Genomic DNA, 17,305 nt, shown 5'->3' with positions numbered 1-17,305 from the left:
AAGAGGTGTCACTTCATTCGTGGGCGGAGCAAGAGACGGTCGACCGCTTACAAGTATATTAGCGTTCTCATAAGCGCTGCAACTCCGCAGATAATGTCAATGAAACGAAGCCAGGCTCACGTACTTGTTGAAGGTACCGATGTCATTAGCCCGAACGTTGGTCTGAACACTACACTACTTTAAAAAGCATTGTGGTATGACCTCGGCGTCCCACTATTTCTGAACTGACTTGCTCCGCCAGATACAGGGTACCTATATGTTCTAAGTGCACTAGTTCCACGGTGCAACAAACATTATCAAATGTGGAGGGAGTGATCAGTGACAAACAGCTAGCACTGATCGGGTATCGAATCTCGGAACTTTGGATTCGTAAGTCTTGTCAGGCAGTTAACCCATGAGCAACAAAATGTACCATATTTGAAGAGCTTAGCTATAAACAGTGGTAAAGGACAGTCCATGGGATATGTAAATATTGCTTATAAAACGTGATGAGTGATTAAAAAACTGTCGTGTGACTAGGGCCTCCCGTCGGGTAGACCGTTCGCCGGGTGCAAGTCTCTCGATTTGACGCCACTTCGGCGACTTGCGCGTCGAGTGATAAGTGATGTGCTATATTCATATTAGTTGACAGTCCCACGATAAAATGAGAAATGACAGCTCTATCTCTAATTTCAGATTCTCGCTAAAGGCAACTTTATCAGGATGCGCGCGTTTAAAGAGTGGTCAGTGCCAAAAACAACGGATGTGGTGTTTGCGACAGGAAAATGCTTTTCAGGTAAGACTTGTACGAATCTCAAGATGAAGTGGATAACTACAGCTCAGATAAGGATCAAGAATATTTCAGTAAATTTACGTGGCACGGTGATGGTAGAAACGTTAAGGGCCATCCTTAGCATTGTTACCTGCTGCAGTAAGGTGACTGCTAAAATTAGTTTTATACTGTGCTGAACCATCGGCAAATTTTTGAGATTGTTATACATCGTAATTGTAGAAACTGCCAACTGAAACCTTAGTATCAAACATTTATGTTATTGAGAGGTTTCGCACTAATGTTTCATTTATTCGTACGGCAAATGAAGAGTGGAAAGTCAATGCTAATCCTTGCTAAGTACACTCAGTTTGCAAATGGACAGTGGTGTACCCATTGACAAATTTTAAAAACTATTTTCGGTAGAATCCATCATTTTAAGACTTCGTCCTTACTATTAATATATTTGACAACAATGACTTATCTTAATAAAAAGAACTTATTGCATGTGGTTGAAATATCTCATTTATGAAATTTTATTAAAACTTTACTGACCAATTTCTCAAAACAACGAACAACCGTTGTTTACAGCCGAGTCCCCACTGTTATATTTAAATGTAGTGCACAGTTATGCATATATATTATCTTTGCCTATTACATTTATAAATAAAAGATGGCTAACAATCAATAGTAAAAAGTGAGTCATTAACCAGAATACGTACTGATCGTGTTCTGTTACATATCGAATGTAGTCGTGTCCCTGCTAGACCACTGAATTCGAACAAGCTTCTAATTTGAGACTGCCTATTTTCCGCGGAGTGTACCAATAGGTTGAATTGGGAGTCGGAATCCTCAACCCCTGCCTTTTCTGTGCAGTCCACTACAAACTGTGCCTTCCGTCTCAGACAGTCGAAGAGTTCTTCCAGTTTGGCAAGTGTTTCAACCCGATCATCTAAACTCCGCTGAGGTTTTACGTTGTCGGAAATGTCCACCGTAGCGAATACTCAGCTAAAGAGCAGAAAAATGTCATCTCAGTATCACCCCTATGATTAACCCAAACTTTCAGCTTTATCCTTTCTTCCATATGTACTAGGCCAGTAGCATAGCAGGTGAACCTCTGCCCAGCTGCGAAGGATGAAGAGAAACAAGTAACAAGTTTAAACTCTTGAGTGTGTCAGTGTAGCGTGCAGGGATACCATAACTCGTAGTGTACGGCATATGAAGACCACGGGCCCGAGAACTTATCCCGATCCGGAACGCACTATCAACGTTTTAATTTCATATATTTTCTACGTAAAATTATCGTTACGTTTATTTACTTGTTTGTTATACCGGGTAGTTGAAGTGCAGTTACTCACAGAGGTCCAGTGTGGGCTGTAATCATGGTATGGCAGCAACACTTGGTAAATTTCGTGATGCGTTAAGGCGGGAACGATTTACGCTGGAAAAAAATTAGTTCCAATTTTGGCCACCAAGAGTAAATCTATGACATGTATTCTCAGTTGCCAATGTGGACTACCATCAGCTGTACACTGGAAAAACGACAACGAAAATTTTTAATTTTTGGCGGACCGGGACTCGAACCCAGATTTCCCACTAATCGCGAGCGGTCGCTTACTTTAGGCTACCTGAGAGCACTTCACGGGCCACATCCAAACTTCCATGTGTGCCTACAATCTGCACTCGTACATCCATTATGTATATTCCTGTACTGGTGCGACATTTTAACTGAAAGTCGCGGGGAAGGCGTAACGTGATTTCATTATTTATCGGCGCTTACACAATTTTCTCAATATGAGAGACGTCGAGATGCTGTACAGAGCCAGATTTGCACCTGGTGTCCAAAATTGTAACTAATTTTCTTCAGCGTAAATCGGTTCTGCATTAACCTGCTAGCCTACCTACCAAGTTTCGCTGTCATACGATAATTACAGCCCACATTGGGCCTGTACTTTAATTATTTCAATTATAACCACAGACTACATGTTACTACAAATAGGCTTTGTATGCCGAATTTCAAAGACCACAATAGTAGATTATCCAGCTATTAAAATAATTTTATTCTATTAAAGTTTGTGATTGGCACTGGCGTTTCGTGTTCTTAGTTCCACTTGGCTCCGCATGGTTGGCAACGAGTGCATTATGCCAAGCAGCAGCAACTGTAAATCTTAATACCGTTCCCGATAAATGTTATTACACAACAAAAATGTTAACAGCTTCAATCATTATGTATGCAATAATGGCCAGGTTGGAATCCAGTCGGCGAGTACGCGGAACCCACCTCGGAATATTGTGAATGACTCGGCTGTACGTCCGAAAACGAAGAAAACTGAGATCACAATATTTATATGGTTGAAGACTATTTTATCTTCGTTTCGTACCGTCACAGGTTGCCCTCAAAATCTTATGATATAAAATCAATAACTTGTGATACTTAATTTTAGTGGAGTCATCCTGGTGATAGCGAGGAATTTTAAATGACTGGTTGCATAGGCCTATATTAATATTTAGCTGAGAGTCATAAGTCAAGACTTCACATAATGCTATATTTATTTGAAGTCTGATGTGTGCAGCAGCTGCTAAAGCTCTCAATTCAGCTCTTAACCCGAATGAAATCATTATAATGACTCCTAGCGTACATACAAAAATAAAGTATCTTCAAATAAATTACACGATCACAACAGATGAACGCAGGCAGTGTGAAGAGTCCCAGACAGGCACTCACTCATTCTGAAAAGACATGAAAGCCAGTGATTCATTCAGATACAGACGTCGTCAAACGACATATTATATCGCTCTTTCATAGCTGGATATCATCGTATTTTATAGTTGAAATTCTAACTTCTGCAGAGTTGGCAGCTTGTTTCAAATGGGCATCAGTGTTGGCTCAGCCGCGGAAACGGGGCCAGAATAAAATAGCGTAAAGTACTGTAATCAAATAATGTCGAAAAATAATCTAGCGGTAAGTTTACGAAATAAATAACCATACAAATGCAGATTTGGGGGAATGCGAACAGAAAATTTAAGTTGGCGTAATGATTTCTAAAATTGGGAGTATAGCATCTGCAAAGAAAGCAGCATGCAAAACCCGCAAGCGATCTGATATACATCATACTCCACAAGCCATGTAACGCCGCGTGGCGGTGGGTACTTTGGTACTACTAACTATTCCCACTTACCCTGTTGCACTCCGAATGGCGCGCGTGGGAAGGTGAATTGTCGGTATTAGACCTAATTTCTCGAATTTTCAGCTGTGCTCTCATTTTGCGAGATATATGTGCGAGGAAGTAGTATGTAGTCCGACTCTCCTCGTAATTTCAATAGTAAACTTCTCCGTGATACACAACGCCTGTCTTTTAACTTCTGCCATTGGAGTTTGTTAAGCATCTCTGTAACTCTCTCGTACTAACTAAACGATCCAGTGACAACATGCCGCTCTTCGCTGGATCTTCTGTATCTCTTCCATCAGTCCTTGGTAGTAACTCATACTTTACGGCAGATACTGTTTCCAGTAGTCTCTCATGAACAGTGTAGTAATTTTCCTATGCATGCACAACGCCTTACATTTATTAACGTTCTGAGTCAACTGCCAGAGCCTGCATCGTTCATCAATTCTCTGGAGGTTTTTGGTTGGTTTGTTTGGGGAAGGAGACCAGACAGCGTGGTCATCGGTCTCATCGGATTAGGGGAAGGACGGGGAAGGAAGTCGGCCGTGCCCTTTGAAAGGAACCATCCCGGCATTTGCCTGGAGCGATTTTGGGAAATCACGGAAAACCTAAATCAGGATGGCCGGACGCGGGATTGAACCGTCGTCCTCCCGAATGCGAGTCCAGTGTCTAACCACTGCGCCACCCCGCTCGGTCAATTCTCTGTAGGTCATTCTGCAAATCGATACTGCCTTCTGGCGCTGTTACATTCTTACAGGCAATCGCATCATCTGCGAACAGTCTTAAAGAGCTTCCGACGCTATATTGTTCATTTAATTAGTGTTTTAATTGGCTGATTCAGTCAGCACAAGTCAGTCAGAGACCAGAATTGGGAATGCTGGAAGAATGAACGGCTGTGCAGGGCACCGATACTGATTACACAATCTGTGTCGTAGTATTCCAAAATATCGTATTACTTCAACGCAGGTAATCACACGACCTATTTTCTCCTCTTCATTCACGAATGATACAGGAAAGACAATATGTGTAAGTGTCAAACTAACTGACGCAGAAACTCCATCACCAAATTAGGGCAAAATATTAACTGGATCGTTTATACATCGACTACACGCTTTTTCATACTGAGATATACTAAGCAAGTGAAGTGTGCTCCTGTGGATGAGCACACTTTGCGCTTACAAGGTAAACAGATGCTGACGTACTCACGGCACATGAAAAATGGAACCCACAACATACATTTATGCTTCATACAATAACTCTAAGATGTTGTATATCTTTCCGCGGTAAACAAGGTAGACATCTAGTTACCAAACATGTCGCAAGCGGACACAATGAAGATCGAAAGATATATACAGTAATCACTGTCAGACCTAGAATGGAGAGACCTAAGTTACATTTGAGCAGAAATCGATTGATGCTTATTGGTTTACACTACAGCGATTGATATGAGAACGTGGCTAAGTTTATATTACTCAGTGGTTTCTAAATAAGTTTTCTGTTCCCCAAAACGATTAATTTATGAGTCTTGCTTTATAAGTGAGCACCGAAACAATATAACAAGGAAAAACAGCTGTGTGTACCCCGAATGCGCATCTTTTCTCCTACACATTGCTACCCGTTATGCTAGTTACTACTGTTCGTCCCACATGTGGTGAATATCAGTTATATATTCTAATAACGGACAATAATAAATAACGGAAAATTAAAATTTTCGTGTTCGTCTTCACGCTTGTTAATCGTCGCGTACATACAGGCAAAATTTGCATTTCAACACCACCGCTGTTGGTCATGTTTTTTTTTCTGTTACTATTGCTATTAAACGTTGGGAATCACGACTAACTGAGAGAATTGCAACACAAGATCATAGCGCAAATAGCCCAATACGGGACTTTCCAGCACTTCGTGAACCGAAACTATTATGCACTGCTCTTGGTCCTATGAGTGTTTGCATCTACATTCGTTGGCTATGATGCGATTGCAAAAGTAACTGCGTGTTTCGAAAGTTTCATGGGAACAAACGCAATTCTAACTACATTCAATACCATTTACTAAATCTGACTGCTAAATGCATGATTTTACAATACGTGTTAGCTGCACATACACATCAAATAAAAATGCGTAATTACAACGCTATCGTCTGGATATAGTTGAGTATACCAACAATAAGCTTCTGGATTACTGCACGTACAGAAAACTATTCCAGCGCTGTGTGAAATTCTCAATTGCCACTACGAAAGAGGTAGTGCCCACAAACATAGTCAAAAATATATAGGCCTACCTGAAGTTTGCGTTCAACACTTCAATGCGTGTTGACATTTAATTCTACTTGCAAATAAGAGCAACTGAAATCCAATAAATTTACAGGTACTTCTGTGCTACAGCAATCACTATGTGGAAGTGATGGTTTGGCGCGAGTTACCATCTTCACCTTCACGCTCCCTTATGTCAGCAATACCTACTTTGTTACCGAATACTGGATTTTTCAAAATATTGTGACTTCAGCTTTCGCGAAGCAGTACTGCCTGCAAACTCAGACTTTTTGGCGTCGTAACGTGGCAATCTCCAGGTAATCAAAGAGACCTGAGGCCAATCCTGCTCTCCGTCTGTTTATATACCCCATGGCCTCAATATAGGTTCCATATTTTCGATCTATGAAACTTTGTAATTCAAGTAAGCGATTCACAATACAGCTCTCGCACATACTAACTTGTTTATTAGCATTCTAAGAATGATTTTATGCCTACCCGACATCTGCGATAGCCTATATTAAATATATATGACCGTTGTAGTCTCCACATCTACACTGATCGTCACTGCCAGATACATGATACTTTGTTACGAATGATTGTCCACACGGATATTAATGCTCTCCCTTACACTTCTCTTAAACCTTGATAGCCCGTTTATTTTAACTAACCCAGCTCCTCTTCAGAGTCGGAATACGACAGTTTTATTACCAAATGTATGGTGGGATATCAAAAACAATGTAACAGTTTAACACGGGTATCCATACTTCGGTTCCCACTTCACGCATGATCATTCGTTAACAGCTCAGTGATTGAACAATTATTTTAACGTCGATGGAACGATCCTAAAGGCACAATTAATTTCAATTTTCTGTTGAAAGTTTACCTGTGACGATCACAAGTTCCTAATACCTCCTGCAAACTTCTATGATAATTTTTGCAATCCCCCACAGTCCAGCACACAGTTTTAATCTGACAGGAAGTTTCAATCCCCCAACATACCAAGCACGAAGAGGTGGTCGTTGTTCGTAAGTATATATTTATTCATTACATCAGCCTGTTTTCTGACAATCTAGTTAAACTGTCTTTGAAGTGTTTCGCTAGTGAATCTTCGCTTCGCTTTTCGTACATACAGTGTACAACGCAATGAAAATTGCATCTGTCAGTGTACCGAAACAGAAATATCAGTTTCCACAGTTACTGTTCTGAACACACTTCTCCTGGCGTATCATAATAATAAACAGTATTCAGTTCCAAACATCGAGGGGAGGAACTAGGCTGCACCGAAGAGACTGAACTTATCCATGCTGTATGATCACACACGTTTGACGCATGCTAACCACAATAGACGAAGATACGGAGGAGCAATCAGGCCGTGTGCTTGCTCTAAACCTAACGCGATTTACAGAAACGAATGAAACCATACGTACGCCAAGTGTTAAGTACCACGCCAGTAAGCTCAGTGTAGAATTTCACTTTTTTAAAATAACACTTACTAAGCAGTAAAGGTAATGCTAAACTGAAAATATCCCCCGTTATGCAAATATCTTGAAACCTCCGTAATACTACATAGTACAGTAGCTATAAACGAGACAGCAACAGAAGCGACGTGAAAATGGATCAGAATGTTAAAAGTGAGCTTTTCAGAAAAGAACCCATATAGGCGAATTGTTATTTAGCATGCAATGAGGAAACACTAACTGACAATTTCATCCTATGCACAGAATTACATGTTAAGAGTTCATCTCTTAACGAGGAAGTAATGAAACAGCTTTTGGTGTAAACCTTGAGCGAAAATGCACATGCCACAAATATGAACACAGATCATGTAGACTAACACTTAGTAATTAGTTCTCTTTAACAGCTAGTACAACAGCTCACCTTCTACTTTCCCCATGGCCAGGATCGTGATGGTTTTAATTGCAGGAATCGCCCACGCTGCCAAGTGAAAGTATTGGGAATTCGCCTCAATGGCTTCATGACCCCACTTCAGACCGGCAGCCAAGAACCAAGTCAGTGTCAATACGACCCACCAGATTGACGATGCCATACTAAAAAAGTAGAGGACCATGAAGAGTATTGTACACCATTCATCCTTCGTTCCTTGCGTGATTGTAGAAACCATCTGAAGCTGTGCAAGTTCCACAGGTGCCTGGAATGGTCTTCGACACGCAACAGAGTCACCCGCGGCAAAGCCCACAACATACGCCAGAGCTATCATGAGGTAGCACAGTGAAAGAAATATGATTGGTCTTTCTGGGTACCGAAAGCGATCTGTGTCAATTAAGAACGTCAGTACAGTGAATAAACAAGATATTGCACATAGGATTGACCACACGCCTACCCACACACGGGCAAAACTCCTCTCGTCACTTGTGAAAAACATGCCATCACAGGGTGCACCGCAATCTTCTTCAACTTTGTCACCAACTTTCAACGAATAACCATACATTTTGGGAACTTTAAACTGAAGAGGGCAAACGAAACCGCGATCTTTTCCTCCAACTGGAAACTTTGGGCCTAAATCGTCAAGTACAGAATTAGAACCAACAGCAGTGGTATCGAGTGGGTAGCCAGACGGGTTATTCGTTTCTTTCTTTGTGTTATTTTCCCCAACGCAAAGTTCATCTTGATCAGGGAAGCGTGAGCATTCTAATTCCTCTGGCCATTGAAAACCAAATCTGTTCATTAGGTCCTCACAACCACTTCTAGCAGATAAACAAAGTGATCTGCATGGAGGAAGGGGATAATCCAGCACAGTACACACAGGAACATACACTGAACACAAGAAGAACTGCAAGTCTGGACTACATTTCACTTTCACTAACGGAAAATATTGGTGAACAACCATTCCAGCGTCTTCTTGTTTCTGATGATGAAACATATTCGGCATGATAGTCGTATTATATTGCAAATCCAAGCAAAATGGAACAGTTATGGGCTCACATCTTCCATGGTGTGGTAGGGTGTCGGTATCAGTTATTTTCGATGTTCCTCCGTGTTGAGATGCATATACGGAGACTAAAGTAATTGCCCAGTTCCACAAAAGCCACCGACTTACATGGGCATTCATCGTTCCAACAAATTTCAGTACACTGTTTCGGGGCACATTACATTTCTTGTTCTTCACATTATTGTCACACTGCAGCTACAGTCACTGTTGCACTACTTCTGCTCAGGCTATAAACATTAACACTCGCGTGACTCTCACATTCCAAAACACATTTCAGCGTCACGTTCCAAACCACACTACTAACACCACCTTCGCCATCAACACAACTGAACTCACTGAGCTACACAACGCATGCGGCCTTGCTGCGCATGCGCCTTACCGCTCAGTCGACGTAGCAGGGCAGGCAACCTTACCGAGCTTTTCTTCCAAAGTAAATTCTATTTTCCGACAACCAAGGGAAGGCGATACTCTGCTTATTGAGAACATTGTTTCAAATCTTTGATTGCTTAAGCGTTTCACAAATATTATTATACTTTCTTAGTAACGAATAAACACAATGTCGTTGCAAACGAAGAAGAGATACATTCAGTTCGTAACAAGGGCGGAATGGGTCGAGTGTGCGCTCACTTGAAATGTATACAGACACTTAGTACAAATTTAGTATTCATAATATAGTTTAATAATGACATTATAATTTTCAGTGCTTCTTCTCAGTAAAGAGTAATGAGCGATCTTAGTTTTTTTGTAACCTCTTACGTACTTTAATAAACGTATTCTCTACCTGCAAGTAACATATATAATTAATCCCAAACATGACTGTGAATAGTTTTCGCATTAAATGCAACCTTTCTTTTCACCAAAGAAGTCCATGGTATTTGGTCATTTCAGTTTACGTCAAATGATGAATAAACGTATTTTCATATTCCATTATGCCACGGGCTAATAATAGACAACTTCCAATAGTTTGCAAGTGACTAAGGTCAATCACAGACACGAAAATTAGATTATTGTTGACTTTGTAATGTTTTATTCAGAACCTTAAGAATGAAATCTAAATAACGGATCACTACTGCATGAAGCCCTTGCAATACAAACAAGTTTTCAGTCTCTCTCTGTTTACAACATTTTCTTTTCATCAGAAAATAAGGAAGATCCAGAGCCGTCACTCAATGTGATTTAGCGATGTTCAATTGCTAGTCTATAAACATCGCTACATGTTTGCTGTATAATGAATCTGAAATACCCGCCCAAACGCTTTGCCGTTGTCATCGAAGTTTTGTATTGATCTGATTATGTCGACGTTCTCATAAACCAGGAAAACATATTTATTGATTACCAGTATTTTGAAGCAATGGTACTATAGAAAAACTTGACGTTATAGAACAAAAATCAATTTAAAGTTCAAGTCTTTTGTGCGTATGAATATCTTTGCAGCAAGATCTTAGGTAGTGTGTATACAAATGCGCCAGTGTTTTGTTTACTTGTAAAGACGTGTTTGTATTGCCGCTGTATTTGTTTCGTGTACAGTTGCTAAGATAGTTTTTCATGAACTGTAACAGGAATGAATACAAACATGAAACGAAATATTCAACCTGAAAATTTAGCAGATAGCCCAGAATCTGGAAAAAGAATACGAACAAGGTACGTTACACACTGAAGTTAAACAGGCAGTAGTGAGCGTCTTGTATTTACGAGGGCATTCATGACTACTTCGCTATTTTGTGAACATACTTATAGATTTACATTCACAAGTATCTATGGGGCCTATTGATATACAGGAGAAGTACAGAGCTGTTTTATTTTGTTGTTTTGCATTGTACTTTCTGTAAAAGCTATCGCTGCCTGTAATGAATTTAGTAACATATTTACAGGCTTATGAGGAATTTAACTTGAGTTGTTTGCCGGTTTAAAGGCGTTTGTCAAGTATTTGTGTAAGAAATTCACATTAGACTACACTGGGCCTACGTCAGTTTTGTTGAAGATGTGTTTCACTTACGATAGATTATAATCATGCGCTTCCACTACGGATCTTAAATCGTGCTTATAAAAAACTTTCTCCTGTCACATTGTTCTTTTGGGTGAACAAATAATCACTACTATCTGTTAGATTCCACGCATTTTCCGTGAATTTCCAGACCTCGATAATAGAAAACTATTATTTATGTGAAATAATAGTGTAGTAAGAGAGATGTGGACACTTACAGAAAGTTAGCTCAAAGCAAAAGGAATTTATAATTACCAGTACATGCAGATAGATTATGTTGTAACATTGGACGATGGTATTCACAGTGATGTTTGAAATGTTATATGAGCTATTGATATTTGATTTATGCTTATAAACTTAATGCTGTGGTAATAATAGAGCTGAAGCATTTCTGCAGAAATTAGGACATTGCTGCATACATAGTCTGGCAAGAGTTTCTTTTACAGAAATAAATGCAATGCAGTACACTTGATTGTTTGAATTTCACTGTGGCTTCTGTTGGTTGTTTAATGTTCATAGTGTGTGCTTTTAGGTACCAATTGACCAGAGAACGCCTATTGCTCTGGTGAGGTTTGGAATCACTGTTGTTTATTTTTGTTGAATAATAATAAAAATTTACGGTCATGTCCAATGGTGTCTTCAACACTCAGTCACTTTGTGACCTGTTAACACAACCTAGACCTCAGGCTGTGCTACAGATCATCCTGCCACTATAACCTTCTTTCTAGAAAATAGCATGCTATTGTGACAGATCCAGTGACTTTGCCAACAGACAACCAATTTATCACCTTTCAACACAACATAGAACTCAGATTATACTACTTATCGTTCTGTCATAACAGCATATATTTAAAAAAAAGTAGGCCTATAGGAACAAAATAAATATAATCAGTGTTTGGATTTATTTCTTTTTGCTCATTTATTACATCACACAGTACATACATGCAAAAGTCAAAGCCATTGTTTAGTAGAGTTTTTTCAGTTTTGATGTAGACAAAATTTGCTGCTATCTTGACACGAATGCTGAACCTTATAGCCTAGAGATAGGAGTCCTGATAGAAGGTATAAAAAATAATTAGATCATAATTTATTGGCCATTACCTCAAGATGGAACCAAGTCAGCTTGTTGTAGAATCCTGCAAAATAAACAACTCAACCTGGCAGAAAATCCAAGAACAATTTAAGTTACAGATCCTCCCTAACTGCATATGGAGACTGTCATCTCATTTTTGGCTTGAACTGTGGTTTGGATGGTTGCCTACTCCAAACTGAACTGACTGGTCCTGTCCTCTGTCAGTTGTCTGTAGGAATTGTGTACCTCATTTGTACTTCTTAGTGAAGTCTCCAGCAGTTTAACTTGGATTCATGCATTTTGTGGGCATTTGGTTACCAATCATGCTATCTCAGTGTGTGTCGCACAAAGGTTCAACTTTTCACACACTGCTATTCTTTTCTTCCCAACAATGCAGAGCCTTGTTGTTGCTGGGAAAGAAACCTTTTGCTCTGTGCAATCTCTGTGTAATGTTGATTGTAATAGCAAGCTAACACTCTGTGCTTGACACAAACTCAAACCTGTATTCCTTTTGTTTGCAAGCAGTGTGCCGCCAATCACACCATCCAACTACACCTCATTGCGAGTGCCAGTCTTGTCAATGCAGTATATACTCTTCTTAGTATAAAAGATTTCTTTCTTAGTAACAATCTTGATGCTCTGGGTAAGCCAGATTCCACAGTCTTTCTCACAGAGGTGCTAGTCTCACAGCGCTGTGGGAGAACTTCTACAGAGTTTGAAAGGAAAGTTAAGCCTTTCATTTGGTTTATGAGAAAACCTCAGTTCCTGTAGTTGGTTCCACACTACTCACAAAACACAAGAATTCCAGTCAAAGACACGGTTTTAATGTGTCACAAATGATCAATGCATTATATTGAGAGAGATTTATCTGTCAATAAAATTCCCGTCTCTTTCTACGGCACAAGTTGGATGCAGATCTGCATACCTAAAACTTATTAAATGCTGACTTTTACTCACAATCACCAATTCATGCAGTGTCTATCTCAGGTGTAGTTACCAATTTTGTGTCAGAAGTGTTGCATTTGCATGTTATTGTCTGTTGTTATGCTTTGTGATGGTCACCCTGAACATGGAACATCCTTGACAGTTTCCTTCCCACCCTAAAAGCATTTGAAGCTGTTATTAAGATCTTTTCTGTATGGTATGTGGTCTCTGTTGGGTCATTCCATGTCAATTCAACCAATTTGAGAAAATGTTCCAGCTGATAGTCTCAGATGTGCTACCAAGTGTGGAACACTCATGTACAAAATTTTAAGTTCCCCTGCCTATTAGTTCCAGAATTATGGCTTGTGAATGAAGGTGGCATGACCCGGAAATTGCAACCCGCATCTGGCAATCTGTCTTCAGACCCAACTTCAGGTCTTAATAACTTTGGAACTATTCCACACAGTCCAGTGAAATTTTTACAACCCAGTAACATCCACTTAGAGAACACACTCTATGAATCAGTAACACCAACAACATATTTCTGAGGGAAAATAAAAAATTCCAAAATGTGAGTAAAAAAACGTAATACGTTAAAAGGTACATATTGTAGGTGCTCTCTATGCCAAATATAATTTACTCAAAAAGGGTATAATTTTATTGTAGTAAGCTTAATGTGGCCTAAACACACACAGAACTCATGTTGCCCATATAAGTCACACAAACAGAGTTACATGCACACGAAAATACAAAAATGTGAAAAATTACCTGAAAAACATGGATTTTCGAAGTGTGGTAGCACAAAAGGGACAAGTGATATCCAAGCCAAATTTCAAGCACTGCATAAGTAGACCATAACATAATATGTGGCAAAATTTCAACTTGTTATTGCAAGGCATTTGTTTACAATAAAAGTTGACAGAGATGTATTTGGTTACGTTTCTTTTAACACGATATAGCAAGTAATAGTGATGATGCAGAGAGCTTGTGTCAGATAAAGCTGCAGCAATTGTTGGCAACCATTAGGCAACAGAAAGTTAAACAATGGTAGTTTTGAGGGACAGAATGAGTCATTGTTAGCAGGAACAACAAAGGAAACAAGCAACAATTACTGGTTACTCATATTTTTAAGATTCTAGTTCAGTCTGGCCAGTACTGTTGTGGAAAGTCAGTATGGAGGCAGAAGAGTGTGCTAGTGGTGCTTTTGTTCAAGCAAGTTGCGGTATTGGTAGAGCACAAGCATCTGAATGTCATAAAACAACATATGGAACAAAATGTGGCATTCACTTTGTACTGTATGATCTGGATGAATCGGCCCAAGATTTGTTGCTGTGGAGATCCGGGATACACCCTGTGGGCACAATAAGTACAGTTCCAGGAGACTTTAGTGTTTGTTATCATCACATGAAAGTGTTTCTGGATAAGTATTCTTTCCTACAAAGAAGTTGTTTTGATCCATTTCGGATTCATAAGAAGACAGTGAAGTGTAGCCTCTGAGAAATTGATATAAAATCAGTATTGGAAGTAAATCAGTGCATGGGACCTAAAATGAAACCAGGACAAAAGTTATGTTCCAGGTGTGTTACACTGCTAAAAAATGAAGAATATTCTGATAATTTACATGACAGTGACGATACCTACAACCACAGTGGATCAGCAATTAAATACTTCAGTGACTGCTCTTGGTTTGTCTCCCATGAAGACACACAAAGTTGGGAAAAGAGACAGGCCCAGCTATGGCAGAAGAAAACTACAAGAAGCTCAAATGGAATTAAAACACAAAATAGCTGACGCACTAATGGTGGAAGAGGAAGAACTATCTGCTCCAAAGGAACAGAAATCGTGCCAGAAATGCTCTGATTTGGACAAAATTGTGCATGATTTGAAAGAAAAACGTGCCATATCAACACGCCAGAAAAAGTAGCTATCCTTACTCTTGCACCTTCCAGCTGGTCTATTGACTACACTGCAGAGGAATTCAATGTTTCTACATGTATGGTAAAACAAGCTAGGAAAATAAAAGCAACCCAAGGAGTGCTTCCACAACTTCAGCAGGCTCAGGGTAAGCAACTGAGTTCAGAAATAAAGGTTCTAGTGTCGGAGTTTTATGAAAATAATGACTACGGCTGAATAATACCTGGAAAAAAAGATTATGTAACGGTGAAAATGGGAACTGTACATGTACAGATGCAAAAAAGACTGTTGCTATGCAACATATCAGAACTACATGTAGAATTCAAGGAAAAGTATCCCAATACTTTTTTTCAATCTTCGGCCAAAATGGGTTGTGCCTGTAAGTGCAAGGGGCACACACAATATTTGTATATCTGAGACCCATCAAAATGCTAAGCTGATGTTTGCTGCTATAAAGGATTCTGGTATGGATTACAAAGGTACAATGAAGCTGTTAGTGTGTGACATCAGTTCCTACCAGTGCATGATACACAGGTGTGAAAAGTGTCCTGGTAAGGCAAATCTTGCAGAACACATGAATAACAAACTGCATGGTGAACTCCTTATGGATGATGATGAACTTGTTTCTTAAAAACAATAGACACACATGGATCGCACATGTCTTTAAACAAAGGAAAGTACAGTGGAAGATTTTGTTGAAATGTGTTGTCAAAAAACGGACAGCACAATCGGCTTATCTCCATTTTTTGTAAGGATAATTTGAAACAAGATGAAATTATAGTAATACTAGACTTTTCTGAAAATTGTGCATTTATAGTTCCAGTTGCCATCCAAGGATATCATTGGGACAACAATCAAGGAACTGTCCAGCCAGTTGCGGTTTACTATAGAGGTGAATCAGGTGATGTGTCTGTCATGAACCTGTGCGTTTTTAGTGACTGTTTAATTCATGATGCCATTGCCGTTCATGCCCACATTCGCATTGTCATTGCATATGTGAAAAACAAGCTGCCTCACATACATTTACGAAATACTTCAGTGATGGGGCAGTTAGTACAAAAACTGTAAAAATCTCACAAATTTATGCATGCATTACCATGATTTTCAGATTCATGCAGAATGGAATTTTTTCTCAACAAGTCATGGTAAAAATGTATGTGATGGTACTGGTGCTACCATTAAGTGCATGGCATCACAAGCTAGTCTGCAGCACCCTACAGAAGGTCACATTCTAACACCTCTTCAATTATTTACCTGGGTACAGAAAAATATCTCTGGTGTACAATAATTGTATTTTTTGAAAGATGAGGTGAAATCAGTCAAAGAGTTGCTAAAAAGCAGACTAGAACACGTTAAAACTGTTGCAGGCACGAGGAGCCATCATCACTTCTCTCCAGCGGACTCTGACAATGTGCAGGTGAGCAGACTGTCCGGTTATAACTAGGTTCATGCACAACATGTGTCTTCACAGTGTGTCTGCCTCAGGATTCAGAAGCAAAAGCAACATACAGCCAGATTGCTATGTTATTGCTGTTTATGACAAATGGTACTTAGGATGTGTTGCAGAGTGCTGTGAAGCAGAAGGTGATGTATTTGTGAACTTCGTGGCACCAGCAGGACCAGCAAGATCATTTCATTGGCCACATTTGGCAGACAGGTGTTAGATTCCTTTTGAACATATTCTTATGACAGTTCCAGTTCCTACCACAGTGTCAGGAAGACAGTACAGTTTGCCACTCAATATACAGAGTACAGTAGCTAAATTGTGGGAGAACTTCTGTTCGAAGCACGATCGACTGGTTTTTAGCAGTTAAGGTGCAGTAAACATTAATGATAGGTTGTGTTAATCTGTCTATATGTTGTTGCTTAGTGATTAAACAGTTGTGGGAGAGGATAAGAAGAGGCAGAACAGTTTATGATACGTTTTTACAAAATTGTGTTGTGGTACAATGGCCACATTACCAAATACATTGGTCAACTTCCATTGTACACAAATGTCTTGCAATAACATGCTGAAATTTTGAGATATATATCATTATGGTCTACTTATGCAGTGTGTGAAATTTGGCTTGGATATCACTTGTCCCTTTTGTGCTACCACACTTACAAAATCCATGTTTTGCAGGTAATTTTTCAAATTTTTGTATTTTCGTGTGCATGTAACTGTTCGTGAGACTGATATGGGCAAGATGAGTTCTGTGTGTGTTTAGGCCACATTAAGCTTACCACAAAAAATTTATACCCTTTTTGAGTAAATTATATTTGGCATAGAGGGCACCTACAATATGTAACTTTTA

The 17,305-nt window shown here is 39.5% G+C and overlaps 2 protein-coding genes across 4 annotated transcripts in view; one reads left to right on the top strand and one right to left on the bottom strand.

The window, feature by feature from the left end:
• Nucleotides 1-9,435, bottom strand: part of LOC126262496 (frizzled-7) — a 134,580-nt gene extending 125,145 nt beyond the window's left edge. Inside the window, exon 1 of the mRNA XM_049959162.1 lies at nt 8,043-9,435. Within this exon, the coding sequence (XP_049815119.1) occupies nt 8,043-9,234 (1,192 nt within the window). The 5' untranslated portion in view covers nt 9,235-9,435. The remainder of the gene's footprint in view (nt 1-8,042) is intronic.
• A 1,142-nt stretch (nt 9,436-10,577) lies between these two features.
• The window catches only part of LOC126262944 (BTB/POZ domain-containing protein 1-like), a 32,320-nt gene continuing 25,592 nt past the window's right edge, over nt 10,578-17,305 (top strand). For all 3 annotated transcript variants that reach the window (XM_049959885.1, XM_049959884.1, XM_049959883.1), the window contains exon 1: nt 10,578-10,755. In XM_049959885.1, the coding sequence (XP_049815842.1) occupies nt 10,676-10,755 (80 nt within the window). In that variant the 5' untranslated portion in view covers nt 10,578-10,675. The remainder of the gene's footprint in view (nt 10,756-17,305) is intronic.

Source organism: Schistocerca nitens, chromosome 6, assembly GCF_023898315.1.
Source record: "Schistocerca nitens isolate TAMUIC-IGC-003100 chromosome 6, iqSchNite1.1, whole genome shotgun sequence".
In the NCBI taxonomy this organism is placed as follows: domain Eukaryota; kingdom Metazoa; phylum Arthropoda; class Insecta; order Orthoptera; family Acrididae; genus Schistocerca; species Schistocerca nitens.
Note: the sequence above shows the minus strand (reverse complement) of the source record. Positions and strands in the feature narration are given on the sequence as shown.